General features: G+C 42.4%; 1 protein-coding gene across 1 annotated transcript; it reads left to right on the forward strand.

Moving 5' to 3' along the window:
* The first annotated feature begins 4,156 nt into the window (after positions 1-4,156).
* On the forward strand, positions 4,157-13,574 carry LOC108634615 (phosphoinositide 3-kinase regulatory subunit 4-like). Its single transcript, XM_018044660.1, is given in 5 exon segments — positions 4,157-4,636; positions 5,584-6,187; positions 6,190-6,366; positions 11,361-11,494; positions 12,641-13,574. Coding segments are annotated over 4 exon segments (1,470 nt in total). The 5' UTR covers positions 4,157-4,636; positions 5,584-5,634; the 3' UTR covers positions 13,247-13,574.
* The last annotated feature ends 3,269 nt before the right edge of the window (positions 13,575-16,843 follow it).

The following is a 16,843-nucleotide window of genomic DNA, read 5'->3' on the forward strand; positions in this document are numbered from 1 at the left end:
TCAACACTTTGCATGAGATGGCCAAAGTATTGGAGTTTCAGCTTTAGCATCACTCCTTCCAAAGAACACCCAGGACCGATCTCCTTTACAATGGACTGGTTGGATCTCTTTGCAGTCCAAAGGACTCTCAAGACTCTTCTCCACCACCACAGGTCAAAAGCATCAATTCTTCGGGGCTCAGTTTTCTTCACAGTCCAACATTCACATCCACCCATGACCACTGGAAAAACCATAGCCTTGACTAGACCGACCTATGTTGGCAAAGTAACGTCTCTTCTTTTGAATATGCTGTCTAGGTTGGTCATAATTTTTCTTCCAAGGAGTAAGCATCTTTTAATTTCATGACTGCAATCACCATCTGCAGTGACTTTGGAGCTCAAAAAAAGAAAGTCTGACACTCTTTCCACTGTTTCCCTATCTATTTCCCATGAAGTGATGGGACCACATGCCATGATCTTCGTTTTCTGAATGTTGAGCTTTAACCAACTTTTTCACTCTCCACTTTCACTTTCATCAAAAGGCTCTTTAGTTCCTTTTCACTTTCTGCCATAAGGGTGGTGTCATCTGCACATGCTGGTAAAATAATGCTCAAAATTCGCCAAGTGAGGTTTCAACGGTACATGAACTGAGAATTCCAGTTCAAGCTGCATTTAGAAAAGTCAGAGGAACCAGAGATCAAATTGCCAACATCCATTGGATCATAGAAAAAGCAAGAGAGTTCCAGAAAAAAACATCTACTACTGCTTTATTAACTATGCGAAAGCCTTTGACTGTGTGGATCATAACAAACTGTGGAAAATTTTACAAGTGATGGGATACCACCTTTCCTGCCTCCTGAGAAATCTGTATGCAGGTCAAGAAGCAACAGTTAGAATTGGGCATGGAACAACGGACTGGTTCCAAATTAGGAAAGGAATGTGTCAAGGCTGTATATTGTCATCCTGTTTATTTAACTTATATACAGAATACATCATGGAAATACCGGACTGGATGAAGCACAAGCTGGAAATAAGATTGCTAGGAGAAATACCAATAACCTCAGAGATGCAGATGACACCAGCCTTATGGCAGAAAGTGAAGAAGAACTAAAGGGCCTCTTGATGAAAGTGAAAGTGGAGAGTGAACAAGTTGGCTTAAAGCTCAACATTCAGAAAATTGAGATCATGGCGTCTGGTCCCATCACTTCATGGCAGATGGGGACAGTGGAAACAGTGACAAACTTCATTTTGGGGGGCTCTGAAATCACTGCAGATGGTGACTACAGGCATGAAATTAAAAGAGACTTGAAATTTAAAAGACACTTACTCCTTGGAAGGAAAGTTATGACCCACCTAGACAGCATATTCAAAAGCAGAGACATTACTTTGCCAACAAAGGTCCATCTAGTCAAGGCTATGGTTTTTCCAGTGGTCACATATGCATGTGAGAGTTGGACTGTGAAGAAAGCTGAGTGGAGAAGAATTGACGCTTTTGAACTGTGGTATTGGAGAAGGCTTTTGAGAATCCCTTGGACTGCAAGGAGATCCAACCAGTCCATCCTAAAGGAGATCAGTCCAGGTGTTCATTGGAAGGACTGATGTTGAAGCTGAAACGTCAATATTTTGGCCACCTGATGTGAAGAGCTGACTCATTTGAAAAGACCCTGATGCTGGGAAAGATTGAGGGCAGGAGGAGAAGGGGACTACAGAGGATGAGATGGTTGGATGGCATCACCGACTCAAGTTTGAGTAAACTCCAGGAGTTTGTGATGGACAGGGAGGCCTGGCGTGCTGTGGTCCATGCGGTCAAAAAGAGTTGGATATGACTGAGTGACGGAACTGAAATTCTTTCAACACAGAGTTACTGTGTGACTCCACACTCCTAGGTGTTTACTCAAGAGAAGTAAAAACATATGACCTCAAAAAGCCTTATGCACAAATTTCATAGCAGCATTATTTGTAAGAACCAAAAAAGTAGAAACAACCCAGATGTTTATCAAGTCATGTGATATATTCATACAGTAGAATATTGAGCAGTAAAAGAAAATGAAATACAACTCCAACAGGTATAATTCTCAGAAACCTGTGAAGTAAAAGAAGTCAGTCACAAAGACCCACATGCTGTATGCCATTTATAGGAAATGTCCAGAATAGGCAAGAAAGAAAGTATTAGCAGATTAGCAGTTGCTTAGGGCTGGGAAGGGGAGGAGCAATGGGCAGAATGGGGAGTGACTGCTAGAATTACACAGTTTCATTTTGGGGGTGTTCTAAAGTTAGATTATAGGGATGATTGCACAACTCTGTAAATATACAAAAACCCCACTGATGTGCGTATTTTAATTAGGTGAAATTTATAGTCTGTAAATTATATCTCTAGAAAGCTCTTAAAAAATTCAACTTCAGTTCAGTTCAGTCGCTCAGTCCCGTGCCACTCTTTGCGACCCCGTGAATTGCAGCACGCCAGGCCTCCCTGTCCATCAAACTCCCGGAGTTCACTCAAACTCATATCCACTGAGTTGGTGATGCCATCCAGCCATCTCATCCTCTGTCGGCCCCTTCTCCTCCTGCCCCCAATCCCTCCCAGCATCAGGGTCTTTTCCAATGAGTCAACTCTTCGCATGAGGTGGCCAAAGTATTGGAGTTTCAGCTTTAGCATCAGTCCTTCCAAAGAACACCCAGGGCTGATCTCGATGGATGCGATGGACTTGATGGAGGTGAGTCTGAGTGAACTCTGGGAGTTGGTGATGGACAGGGAGGCCTGGTGTGCTGCGATTCATGGGGTTGAAAAGAGTCGGACACGACTGAGCGACTGAACTGAACTGTACACCAATTTGCCAAAAATATACTTGTAGTTTTTGCTCCTCTAAAAGGATATTTTACGCAGGCTATGTATGGCTCTTGTCCACCAAGAATGAGAGAAAACAATATTATAAGAACAACATGGGTAAATAAAATCTCATCAAAATACACTTTAAGCACCCTCAACACCACGATTGGGTTCAGTTAGCCATTTGTCCCTTTGATGGTCTCAAAGCACAAGGAGCATAACCGCTCTCACCTAACTGCAGATTATCCCATGCTAGAAAACAGAGCCCCGGTTTATACATAGATATATCCCCATCTTCAAGGACCAGCAGGTAGCATGCATAAAAATGTTTGTTATCTAATAATATGACCAGGATGGTAATGATAACCATTTCCACAAAAATAATTACAAGGAAAACAGTATGTATATATATAAGGTCTGGAAGTCAACAGGTGAAGACTAACCAATCAAATTACTGTTGCTGTTTGCTATTTTAGTCACTTAGTCCTGTCTGACTCTTTTGCAATCCCACAGACTGCAGCCCACTAGGCTCCTCTGCCTGAGGAATTTCCCAGGCAAGAACACTGGAGTGGGCTTGCCATTTCCTTCTCCAGGGGAATCTCCCTGACCCAGGGATGGAACCCACATCTCCTGCATTGGCAGGTGGATTCTTTACCACTGGGCCACCAGGAAAGCCCAACCTACCAAGCACATAAATGTAAAAATACAAATAATACAACAACAAGGGCAACTGCTTCTCCGTTATAATTTGGGTAATAATCTAAGAAGTTATATCAGTTAAATAACAGTGTGTTTTAATAAATAAATCCCCAAACTGTGGCATAACAAGTGTGCTTAGTGGCTCAGTGGTGTCTAACTCTTTGCGACCCCACAGTCCATGGAATTTTCCAGGTCAAAATCCTGGGGTTACCCACAGCCCACCAGGCTCCTCTGTCCATGGGATTCTCCAGGCAAGAACACTGTAGTGGGTAACTATTCCCTTTTCCAGGGGATCTTCCCAACCCAAGGATGGAACCCAAGTCTCCCGCACCGCTGCTGCTGCTGCCGCTAAGTCGCTTCAGTCGTGTCCGACTCTGTGCAACCCCATAGACGGCAGCCCACCAGGCTCCCCCTGTCCCTGGGATTCTCCAGGCAAGAACACTGGAGTGGGTTGCCATTCCCGCACCGCAGCCGGCCTCTTTACCAGCAGAGCCACCAGGGACGCCGCCGGGTTCCTTTCTTCAGGCTCCTGGCGCGAGGCCACGCCCCTCCCTGGTTTCCTAGCAACCAGGCCCGCCCCCGCGCTCCTCCTCCTCCAGCCTCGCTGCGACGTCACTTCCTCTCCGCCACAGGAAGTGGAGTCCTAGCCGGCGTCTTCTCCCGGGAGCTCGGCCCTCAAGGCGTCGTCCGGCTGTCGCGGGAGGAGCGGCGTTTCCTCGGGCCCCGGAAGCCGGCCAGTCCTCCGGGCTCCGTCTCCCGCTGGTGCTGAGGCCCTAGGGGAGTCGGAGGACCTTGACGGTTCAGGCCCGCCTGAGAGGACGGCGAGGCCCGGGAACGCGTGGCCTCTGAGGCGACGGGGCTGGCGGGCCAGCTCCTCGGGCGCTGGGCTCTCGTCAGCCGCTGGGCTCTCGTCAGCCGCTGGGCTCTCGTCAGCCGCGGCCCCGAGAGCTCCTCGCGTGTCCCGCGCGGGCCGCCGGGGCCCCGGACGCCTTCCGCGGCTCCCTCGTCCTCCCTCTGAGGGGGCTTCGCCGGTCTGCTGGCTCCCTTCGCCGCCCAGACGCCGAAGGGCCCCGCCCTGAGCTCCTCGTGAGGCAGCGAGCGGTCGGCTTGTGACACTTCCCACTGCCCCGGGGTAAAGGTTTGCGTGTGTGCACAGCCGTGCGTGCTTGTGTGCTTTGCTTTCCTGCAAGATCTGAGCTTTGAGAACCTTGGGCTGTGATTGGCAAGGAGGGTATTTTGAGTTCCTGCAAGATCCGAACTAGGAGAACATTGGGCTGTGTTTTGGCAAATAGGGTATTTTGATTTACTTTCCCTTAACATCTCTGCCATGGGTTCTTCCGTGTTGTTGTAAACCAAGCAGCTCTTCTGCCTTCAGTTAGCTGAGTGGGAAGGCACGCTGGAGTTAAGGCTGAACGGGTCCACGATATGGTGATAGTTTGGGTTTTGTTTTAGTCACTCAGTGGTATGCGACTCTGCGATCCCGTGGACTGTGTCTCCTACCAGGCTCCTCTGTCCATGGGATTTTCCAAGTAAGAGTGCTGGAATGTGTTGCTATTTCCTTCCCCAGGGGATCTTCCCGACCCAGGGACTGAACACAGGTCTCCTGGATTGCAGGCAGATTCTTTACCATCTGAGCCACCAGGGAAGCCAAGCCTAACCTGTTTGTATTTGGCGATCTTAGTTAGATTTAATGTGTGCTTGGGTTTCCTATTCAAGACTACAGATTCTTCTTGGACAAATAACTGTGTCACATAGCACTTTGGTGCCTCTTTCAGCCCCAAGCGCAATACTGAACACGTAATAAAGATTGGTTAAATTTTTCAAGTATCAGTATTGGAAAATACACATTGTGACATTTCAACTTAATATTGATGGGGCCTGTTTTCCTGTAATATCCCGGAAAGGACGGCAAAATAATAAGATCTTGTAAGATAAATATGTCTGAAATTTAGAGGCTGCCAAGAAGTTGTTAAGTACAGTCCTGTGGGGTGGGAGAGAACTATGATACATCTACCTTGTAGAAGGATGCCACATAAAAAATGATGTTTCATTGCTACCTTTTTTTTTTCTTTTTTTCAGAAAGTACGTGTTGTATCCTAACCTGCTGTCTCAGGGGTGCTTGCTGCCATCATGGGAAACCAGCTCGCTGGCATTGCTCCCTCCCAGATCCTTTCTGTGGAGAGTTATTTCTCAGACATCCATGACTTTGAATATGATAAGAGTCTGGGGAGTACTCGGTTCTTTAAAGTTGCTCGAGCAAAGCACCGAGAAGGCCTGGTGGTTGTGAAGGTCTTTGCAATTCAGGATCCCACGTTGCCTCTCACCAGCTATAAACAAGAGCTGGAGGAACTGAAAATCAGGCTTCATTCTGCCCAGAACTGTCTGCCTTTCCAGAAAGCTGCCGAAAAAGCATCTGAGAAGGCAGCCATGCTCTTCAGGCAGTACTTGCGAGACAACCTCTACGACCGCATCAGCACCCTTCCGTTCTTAAATAACATTGAGAAGCGCTGGATCGCTTTCCAGATCCTCACAGCTGTGGACCAAGCGCACAAGTCCGGCGTCCGTCATGGGGACATCAAGACGGAGAAGGTGATGGTCACCAGTTGGAACTGGGTTCTTCTAACGGATTTTGCCAGTTTCAAGCCCACTTACCTTCCAGAGGACAACCCGGCAGATTTCAACTATTTTTTGACACTTCACGGAGGAGAACTTGTTACATTGCTCCTGAACGTTTTGTCGATGGTGGATTGTTTGCCACAGAGTTAGAATATATGAGAGATCCTTCAACTCCACTTGTAGACTTAAACAGCAATCAGAGAACAAGAGGAGAATTGAAGCGAGCAATGGATATCTTTTGAGCAGGTATTTGAGTTGGTCAGCTTTGCTAAGGTGGGAATGAATGTGCATTTATTTTAACTGTTGAATACAGAAATTAACTTTTTGGTAAATCCACCTACTCTTCAGACAGATGCATTATTTCATTGGATGTGTTTTAAGTAGCTAGAATATGCAGAGAGTGATCCGCTTATTCAGATGTTTAAGGAATATCTGAATTCTTCTGTATGGGTCAGGCACTGTCTTAAGTGAGAGAGATGAATAGTTACATTTCTCTTTTCAAGGTGCTTGCCCTTTAAATGAAGAGATTGATATTGGTGAGATTTCGGTGCACTGCTTTTTGCTGTGGTGGTGATACGCTTAGGGTACTGTTACAGGAACATATGGATACTTAAATGAGTGTTTGGTGGTGATGGGTAGAGAAGCAGAATCAGGAAAGGAATCTTGGTTGGAAGGATGATATTTACGCTGAGACCTGAAAGGTGATTATGGCTCAGATGCTGAGTTGTGGTCGACTCTTTGCGACCCCATGGAGTGCATCACCCCAGGCTTCCCTGTCCTTCACCAGCTCCCAGAGTTTACCCAAACTCATGTCCATTGAGTCGGTGATGCCATCCAACCATCTCATCCTCTGCTGCCCTCTTCTGTTTCCTCCAATCTTTGCTAGAAACAGGGTCTTTAGCACTGATTTGGCTCTTCCCATCAGGTAGCCAAAGTATTGGAGCTTCAGCCTCAGCATTAGTCCTTCAAGTGAATATTCAGGGTTGATTTTTCCTTTAGGACTGACTGGTTTGATCTCCTTACTGTGCAAGGGACAGCACCACAGTTCAAAAGCATCAGTTGTTTGGCACCCAGCCTTTATGGTCCAACTCTTACATCCACACATGACTACTCGAAAAACCATAGCTTTGACTATACACACCTTTGTGGGCAAAGTAGTAGTTGCTTTTTTATGCATTGTCTAGGTTTGTTGTAGCTTTTCTTCCAAGGAGCAAGCATCTTTTAATTTCATGGCTGCAGTCATTATCCACAGTGATTTTGGAGCCCAAGGAAATCTGTCACTGGTTCCACTTTTTCCCCACCTGTTTGCCATGAAGTGTTGGGCTTGGATGCCGTGATCTTAGCTTTTGAGTGTTGAGTTTTAAGACGTTTTTTTCACTCTCTTTCACCCTCGTGAAGAGGCCCTTTAGTTCCTCTTCACTTTCTGCTATTAGAGTTGTATCATCTGCATATCTGAGGTTGTTGATATTTCTCCCGGCTATCTTGATTCCACCCTGTGGTTCATTCAGCCTAGCACTTCGCAAGATGTACTTTGCATAGAAATTAAATATGCATGGTGACAATATACAACCTTGATTTACTCCTTTCCCAATTTTGAACCAGTCCGATGTTTCATGTCTGATTCTAACTGTTTTTTCTTGATCTGCATCCAGGTTTCTCAGGACACAGGTAAGGTGATCTGGTATCTCTTGAAGAATTTTTCCACAGTTCGTTGGGATCCACACAGTCAAAGGCTTTTGTGTAGTCAGTGAAACGATGTTTTTTTGGAATTTCCTTGCTTTCTCTGTGATCCAGTGGATGTTGGTAATTTGATCTCTGGTTCCTCTGCCTTTTCTAAATCTAGCTTGTACATCTGGAAATTCTTGGTTCACGTACTGCTAAAGCATAAGTTGAGGGATTTTGAGCGTTACCTTGCTGGCATGTGAAATGAGTGCAGTGGTTCGGTAGTTTAAACATTCTTTGGCAATGCTCTTCTTTGGAGTGAAAACTAACCTTTTCCAGTCCTGTGATCACTGCTGAGTTTTCCAACTTTGCTGGCATATTGAGTGCAGCACTTTCACAGTATCATCTCCTAGGGCTTGAAATAGCTCAGCTGGAATTCCGTCACCTCCACTAGCTTTGTTCATAGTAATGCTTCCTAAGGTCCACGTGACTTCACAGTTGAGGATATCTGACTCTAGATGAGTGATCACACCGTCATAGTTCTCTGGGTCATTAAGACCTTCTTTGTACAGTTCTTCTGTGTATTCTTGCCGCCTCTTCTTAATCTCTTCTGCTTCTGTTAGGTTCCTACTGTACCTGTCCTTGCATGACATATTTCCTTGGTATCTCCAGTTTTCTTGAGAGGTCTCTAGTCTTTCCCATTCTATTGTTTTCCTCTGTTTCTTTGCACTGTTCATGTAAGAAGGCTTGTGATTAGATTCACATTATTCATTCTCAGGCCCTTTGTGTAGGTGATGATGTTTTCATACTATGTTATCTGGAGCAAATGGTATGTAATGGTGATGTTTATTTTGATCATGCGGTCAAATGCTTGCCCACTTTCTCCTTTCTGTAGTTACTTGTTGTTTTTGTTTTTAATCCCTTGCAATTAGTAAAGCGACCTGTGTGAAGAAACTTTTAACACCGTGCTAGTATCCTGCCAGTTGTCACGATTTCCTCTTTGATTTAGCATCTGTTGATCATTCTTGTCTTCTTTGATCTTTACTGTGATGGTTGCAAAATGATGATCTTCCGATTCCAGCACCTTCCACCATAGGATTTCAGCATTCTGTGTGCACAAGTATCCTCTCTTTCCCCTAACTTGTTTATTATTGTTGGTATGGACTCTTCTGGAGAAGGCAGTGACACCCCACTCCAGTACTCTTGCCTGGAAAATCCCATGGGCGGAGGAGCCTGGTAGGCTACAGTCCATGGGGTTGCAAAGAGTCGGACATGACTGAGCAAATTCACTACTACTACTACTATGGACTCTTCAGTTCGTACCTGCAGTTTGTAGGTAGGTAGGTGATATTACCTGCAGGTAATATTCTTTGTAGGATTTTTATATCAGGGATATTAATGTTTAGTTTTCTTTAATTATGATCCTTTTGTGTAGTTTGCTACTAGGGTAAGATTGGCCTCATAGAATAACTTGGAAAGTGTTTCTCCTCCTCTGTGTTTTGTTAGGACTTGTTAAGGATGGCTGTTAATTATTTTAATGTTTGGCAGAATTCACTTGTTTAGCTGGCTTAGGTTTCTCTTTGTGGGAGATTTTTAATTACTAATCCCATCACTCTTTAAGGCCTATTCAGATTTTCTTTGAAGTCACCTTTGGTCATCTTTATCTTTTTAGGAATCTGTCCGTTTCATTTAGTTTGTCTTAATTTTTGGCAGGCATACATTTGTTTAAATTATTCCCTTAAAATTCTTTTTATTTCTGTGAGGTTGGTAGTCATGTCCCCTTTTTCCTACCTGATTTTAGTAGTTTGAGTCATCTCAGTAAAAGTTTGTCAGTTGTGTTGAGATTTTCAGTGCACAAGCTTTTGGTTTTGGTAACATTCTCTGTGTATTTTATACCTTATTGCATAAATTTTCTCTCCAATTTCTGGTTTTCCTTTCCTTCTTTTCCCTTTGGTTTTAGTTTGTTTCTCAAGGTTAAGATTAAGTTATTGTTTTGAGCTCTTTTGCAAGTTAGGTGTTTATCGTTTACATCTTCTCCAAATGCTGCCTTGGTTGCATACCATACGTTTTTGTGTATTGCTTTCATTTTCATGCATCTCAGAGTATTTCGTAAGTTTTCTTGATCATTGGTTATTTATGAATACATTGTTTCATTCTACATATTTGTGAATTTTTCAGATTTCTGATACTGATTTATTTCATTCCATTGTGGTTTGAAGGACATAATTTCTATGATTTCAATCCTTTAAAACTCTTGAAGCTTGTTTTATGGTCCAGCATATGGTTTCATCTGAGAGTGTGCCACATGTGCTTGAGAAGAAATTTGTATTCTGTTAGATGGAGCGGGTGTTCCTTTGATATCCGTTAGATCTAGTTGATGGTATTGTTCAGTTCTTCTGTTTTCTTTTTGCTTTGGTGTTCTTAATAGCCATTTTTAGTTTTTTTTTTTTAATTATGAAACTTGATACTATATGAATAGAAATTAAGAAATTTATTGAGTTTTTATTATATATCAGGAACTGTCTTAGTTGCTAGAGATTTTTTAGTGAACAAAATAGACAAAAATCCCTGTGGAGTTTACATTCTCGTGGGTATATGGATAGTAAAGAAATACATGCATAAAATATAAAATGTGGTGTTTGGTGTTGTTGGGAGAGGATTTTGCTATGTGTTGAGGGTGAGGTAGTTGTGTTGGGGCGCTTGCAGTTTTCAACTGGGCAGTCACAAAATGCCACACTGCTAAGATGACATTTGATTCAAGACCTGAAAGAGGTTTAGGTGTAAACCATGAAGATTCTCGATGGAGTCACACCCCAGGCAGAGGGACTGGCACATGCAAAGCTGTGGCTCAGGTTGTTCAAAAATCTTCTTAAAACTTGTTAAATGTGTGTCAGATAATGATTCGGTGAAACTGCTCTGTCTTTTTGGGAATGTAGATACTTTATTTCTTGTTTGAAGATTATTTAAGTGCACTATGAAGGGTATCTCTTTTCCCCCTTTAATCTTACAACCACACTTCTTGGCAGTTCCCATTTTATAATTGTGTTTGTTTGCTGGTTTACTTTCTCTCTTCTAGAATAAGAGCTTCCTGAGGGCAGAGATTTTATCTGTTTCGTGCACTGTTAAAGTCTAGTGTGTGGAAGGCACCTGATAACTCTTTGTTTAATGGTTAGTGAGCGAGTTGTCAGATATGACTTCTCAGTAGTTTCTTATGAACTTAATGTCTATAAATTCATAATAAAAACTCTATTATGACTTTCAATCTATCCTTGTATCTCTTAATATATGTGTATATATAATGCATGTGTAGTACATTTGTTTTAAACTAGAGAACAAGGAAGTAATTTGATTTGATTTAATTTTTTTAAGGAGAAAAATTAAGTAGGCCTTTTTTGACTTCATTCTTTTGTAAACTGATGATTCACTGGTAGACATTTTTTCTGCCTTGCTTGATTGTAGTTGTATGTTCCATTAAAGAAGTTATGTATCTTGAGTTTCATGAATTCTCTGAATTTTGATTTGTAGTAAGAATCTGTTGCCTTTCAGTTTTAATGGAATTATTTCCTGCTGTTTTCCAGGTTGTGTGATCGCTGAGCTTTTTACAGAAGGCATGCCTCTGTTTGATCTCTCTCAACTTTTGGCCTATAGAAATGGGCAGTTTTTCCCTGAGCAGGTGCTGAGTAAAATTGAAGATCGCAGTATAAGAGAATTGGTAACTGCTGCAAATATTTACCATAATGTTTTAAATAGAATTATACTCTCCCTTCGGTATTAGTTCTCTGGAAGGTTTTGAATTTGGGACAAGCACTAAAGCCCCATAGACTAATATAAGCCTCCTATCGTTTTTAGTTTGTTAGGCAGAAATGTATAATTTTCCCCCCTTCTTAGACACAGAGCTCATTTGACTTTATATTACAAATACACACACACATACACACACACCCCTTTCCATTAGAATCCTAACTCTGCTTTGGACAGATTTGGAAGGAAATAAGGAGGTGCTTGGGCATTAGAGAGGATGTCCAAGATAGAGCTTGCTGGTAAGTAATAAAGAGGATAAATATGTAAAATGAGGAGACAGGAGAATCAGCTTGAGTGTAGTACAGCAGTATAGGGGCATTTCATATAGAAGCAGCTGGCTTTGTAGACGTTCCTTGACTCTGAGGGCAGTTCTGGCAGTGGGGCTGTTGAATCACCCATTAGTATAGCAGATCAGATGTGAGGAATTCTGGGAGGTCATGTCAGCCGTATATATCCACACTGCTGTTTGAGGGGATTTTTTTTACGGCATTTACTACAGTAACTGATGCATCTGATGATGACTGTGAGCCACTGAAAGGTTATGGTATATTTAAAATATTCTTTAGTAAGGCAGGGAACCCTGCATTTTGATTTCTTTTAAAAATGTCAAATATTAAAAAGTAAGATGCTCCAGAGGAAGCCAGTTTAGCTCACATCCAGGGGACAGTAGACTGGCTTTAGGAGCTGGCATACCTGTCTGTTCTCGAGGTGGCACCCATTATCATGTTTGCTAAGTAACTTTATGAATTTGGGCTGACGTTTTCTTAGCTGTAGAAGGAATGAATTTGAGTGCTTTTAAAGACTTGATCCTCTTTATGTGTCTGGACCATCTAGAGTACATTAGTACGTGATTTCGTCTTGCTTTATAGGGTGATGGGAGAGTCACATTTTACTCAGTAGTGAGGTTCTGAAAGTAGTTTGAAAGGTGAAGATTGGAAAGAGTCAGTATGACCTCAGAATCCCTTTAAATCACGTGTAAGTTGGTGTTGTAGCTTTGGTCTGATTTAATTTGCTTTTCTCAAATCTGTGTTTTATTCCCATTTTCCCCTTGGTGTAGGTAACTCAGATGATTCACCGTGAACCAGATAAACGTTTAGAGGCAGAAGATTACTTAAAGCAGCAACGTGGCAATGCCTTTCCTGAAATAGTCTATACTTTTCTTCAGCCTTATATGGCCCAGTTTGCCAAAGAAACATTTCTTTCTGCAGATGAGCGTATTCTGGTTATAAGGAAGGATTTGGACAACATCATTCACAATCTCTGTGGACACGATCTGCTGGAGAAAGCGGATGGAGAGCCCAAGGAGAATGGGCTGGTTATCTTGGTGTCAGTTATAACGTCCTGCCTGCAGACCCTGAAATACTGCGACTCCAAGCTTGCCGCTTTGGAACTTATTCTCCATTTGGCCCCAAGATTAAGTGTAGAAATTCTTTTGGATCGTATTACACCTTATCTTTTGCATTTCAGCAATGACTCTGTTCCCAGAGTAAGGGCCGAAGCCTTGAGGACATTGACTAAAGTTCTTGCTCTGGTGAAGGAGGTTCCTCGCAACGATGTCCACATTTACCCAGAGTACATCCTGCCAGGCATAGCCCACTTGGCCCAGGATGATGCCACAATCGTCAGGCTAGCCTATCCTGGTAAGAGCTTATTATCCCAGTAAATGACCACTGACATCCTGAAATTAGTGACCGTAATACCTCTTGTTTCTCTGATATTTTGGAAATTCCAAAGATAACCTTGAACTTTCATCCTTGAATTATTTGTGTACATTTTGGTATAATTTATAGCTGATCTGTTCATGAAACTCAAGCTTTGTGTGTACTCTGATTATTTGAAGTGATCAGAATTATTAAGTAAAAATATATAGCACAGAATTTTATGATTGTACTGGGAGTAGTCATCTCACATGCTAGTAAAGTAATGCTCAAACTTCTCCAAGCCAGACTTCAGCAATACGTGAACCGTGAACTCCCTGATGTTCAAGCTGGTTTTAGAAAAGGCAAAGGAACCAGAAATCAAATTGCCAACATCTGCTGGATCATGGAAAAGGCAAGAGAGTTCCAGAAAAACATGTATTTCTGCTTGATTGACTATGCCAAAGCCTTTGACTGTGTGGATCACAAGAAACTGTGGAAAATTCTGAAAGAGATGGGAATACCAGACCACCTAACCTGCCTCTTGAGAAATCTGTATGCAGGCCAGGAAGCAACAGTTAGAACTGCACATGGAACAACACACTGGTTCCAAATAGGAAAAGGAGTCCGTTAAGGCTGTATATTGTCACCCTGCTTATTTAACTTCTATGCAGAGTACATCATGAGAAACGCTGGGCTGGAAGAAGAACAAGCTGGAATCAAGATTGCCGGGAGAAATATCAAACACCTCAGATATGCAGATGACACCACCCTTATGGCAGAAAGTGAAGAAGAGCTAAAAAGCCTCTTGATGAAAGTGAAAGAGGAGAGCGAAAAAGTTGGCTTAAAGCTCAACATTCAGAAAACGAAGATCATGGCATCTGGTCCCATCACTTCATGGGAAACAGATGGGGAAACAGTAGAAACAGTGTCAGACTTTTCTTGGGGGGGCTGGAAAATCACTGCAGATGGTGACTGTAGCCATGAAATTAAAAGACGCTTACTCCTTGGAAGAAAAGTTATGACCAACCTAGATAGTATATTCAAAAGCAGAGACATTACTTTGCCGACTAAGGTCCGTCTAGTCAAGGCTATGGTTTTTCCTGTGGTCATGTATGGATGTGAGAGTTGGACTGTGAAGAAGGCTGAGCGCCAAAGAATTGATGGTTTTGAACTGTGGTGTTGGAGAGAACTCTTGAGGGTCCCTTTGACTGCAAGGAGATCCAACCAGTCCATTCTGAAGGAGATAAGCCCTGGGATTTCTTTGGAAGGAATGATGCTAAAGTTGAAACTGCAGTACTTTGGACACCTCATGCGAAGAGTTGACTCATTGGAAAAGACCCTGATGTTGGGAGGGACTGGGGGCAGGAGGAGAAGGGGACGACCAAGGATGAGATGGCTGGATGGCATCCCGGACTCGATGGACGTGAGTCTGAGTGAACTCCGGGAGATGGTGATGGACAGAGAGGTGTGGCGTTCTGCGATTCATGGGGTCGCAAAGATTCGGACACGACTGAGCAACTGAACTGAACTGAACTGAACTGGGAGTATTAACATTAATTTGGAGTATGAGGTTTACAAGTATGTGCTTCTGATCTAGTGTCTTTAGACCTTTCTGAAGTTTCTCTGAACAGATATGTTTGCTTGAATATTAGTATTAGGGTATAACAGTCTATTGCTGTTGAAAAAAATTAATTTTCCTCGGTAGTTTGGTGTCGAAAGGTCCTAACCTGTTAGGTTACTGAATTTGAAGGTGCTTTCAGTTACTATGGGAAATAGATGGGGTAACAGTGGAAACAGTGTCAGACTTTATTTTTTTGCTCTCCAAAATCACTGCAGATGGTGACTGCAGCCATGAAATTACAAGATGCTTACTCCTTGAAAGAAAAGTTATGACCAACCTAGATAGTATATTCAAAAGCAGAGCCATTACTTTTCCACCTGAGGTCCGTCAAGTCAAGGCTATGGTTTTTCCAGTAGTCATATATGAATGTGAGAGTCGGACTGTGAAGAAGCCTGAGCGCCAAAGAATTGATGCTTTTGAACTGTGGTATTGGAGAAGACTCTTGAGACTCCCTTGGACTGCAAGGAGATCCAACTAGTCCATTCTGAAGGAGATCAGCCCTGGGATTTCTTTGGAAGGAATGATGCTAAAGCTGAAACTCCAGTACTTTCGCCACCTCATGCTAAGAGTTGACTCATTGGAAGAGACTTTGATGCTGGGAGGCACTGGGGGCAGGAGGAGAAGGGGACGACCGAGGATGAAGTGGCTGGATGGCATCACTGACTTGATGGACGTGATTCTGAGTGAACTCTGGAAGTTGGTGATGGACAGGGAGGCCTGGTGTGCTGGGATTCATGGGTTCGCAAAGAGACACGACCGAGTGACTGAACTGAACTGAACTCAGTTACTATGATGCTTAGGAAGTGTGGCTTCTTTGTGGTGAAGTGGATGTGTTACAGTAACACATCTACCGGTTTTTACAAATATTTATAATTCTCATAAAATCAAGTGATACAGACTTGTATTTTTAGCTCCCGAAATTAATTTGAATGCTTATTTCTGCATGGAAAATGTCATTGAAATATTCACATAATTCCATGATTTATTTCTAAAATGTAATCTGATGGAAATTTGGAATTCTGAAGTCTTTGTAAATAGTATGTGACTATGTGTAGTGATGATAATGTCTCTTTCTTTGAAAGATACTTGCTTAGTATTAATTCATTATTTTATGATATACTTGTTATTTTAATGGAGTATGACAAATGATCTTTGGACTCTGTCTTTACAGCTACACACATCCACAGGGTGATCCGTGCTTGTTGGCTTTTTAAAAATATTTATCCATCTGCCTGTTGATGTTTCTGATGTCCATAGTTGTATAGGTGTAAATTTTAGGCTTAGGAAATTCAGGATTTATTTAAAGAGATATCCAGGTTTATTATTTGAAAGAAAGCATGTTTATAATTCACTTGGTAAAGAGAAATACAGTTGACCCTTGAACAATGTTGGGCTTAGCGATACTGACCCTCCACACGGTTGAAAATCCTCTTATAAATTTATAGTTGGCCCTCCATCCATGGTTCTGCGTCTGTGGATTTCAGCCAACCATGGATTATGTGATACTGTAATTTAATTTAATATTGAATTTTTATTAATATCAGTAATATAAATATAAAATATTTAATATTATTTAATAATATTAAAGACCAGGAGCTGACTGTGGCTCATATCATGAAATCCTTATTACCAAATTCCGACTTAAATTGAAGAAAGTAGGGAAAACGCTAGACGCGTTCAGGTATGACCTAAATCAAATCCTTATGATTATACAGTGGAAGTGAGAAATAGATTTAAGGGCCTAGATCTGATAGATAGAGTGCCTGAATGAAGTATGGAATGAGATTCTTGACATTGTACAGGAGATAGGGATCAAGACCATTCCCATGGAAAAGAAATGCAAAAAAGCAAAATGGCTGTCTGGGGAGGCCTTACAAATAGCTCTGAAAAGAAGCGAAGCAAAAAGCAAAGGAGAAAAGGAAAGATACGCATCTGAATGCAGAGTTCCAAAGAATAGCAAGAAGAGATAAGAAAAACCTTCTTCAACGATCAGTGCAAA

This window comes from Capra hircus, unplaced genomic scaffold (assembly GCF_001704415.2).
Source record: "Capra hircus breed San Clemente unplaced genomic scaffold, ASM170441v1, whole genome shotgun sequence".
NCBI lineage: Eukaryota > Metazoa > Chordata > Mammalia > Artiodactyla > Bovidae > Capra > Capra hircus.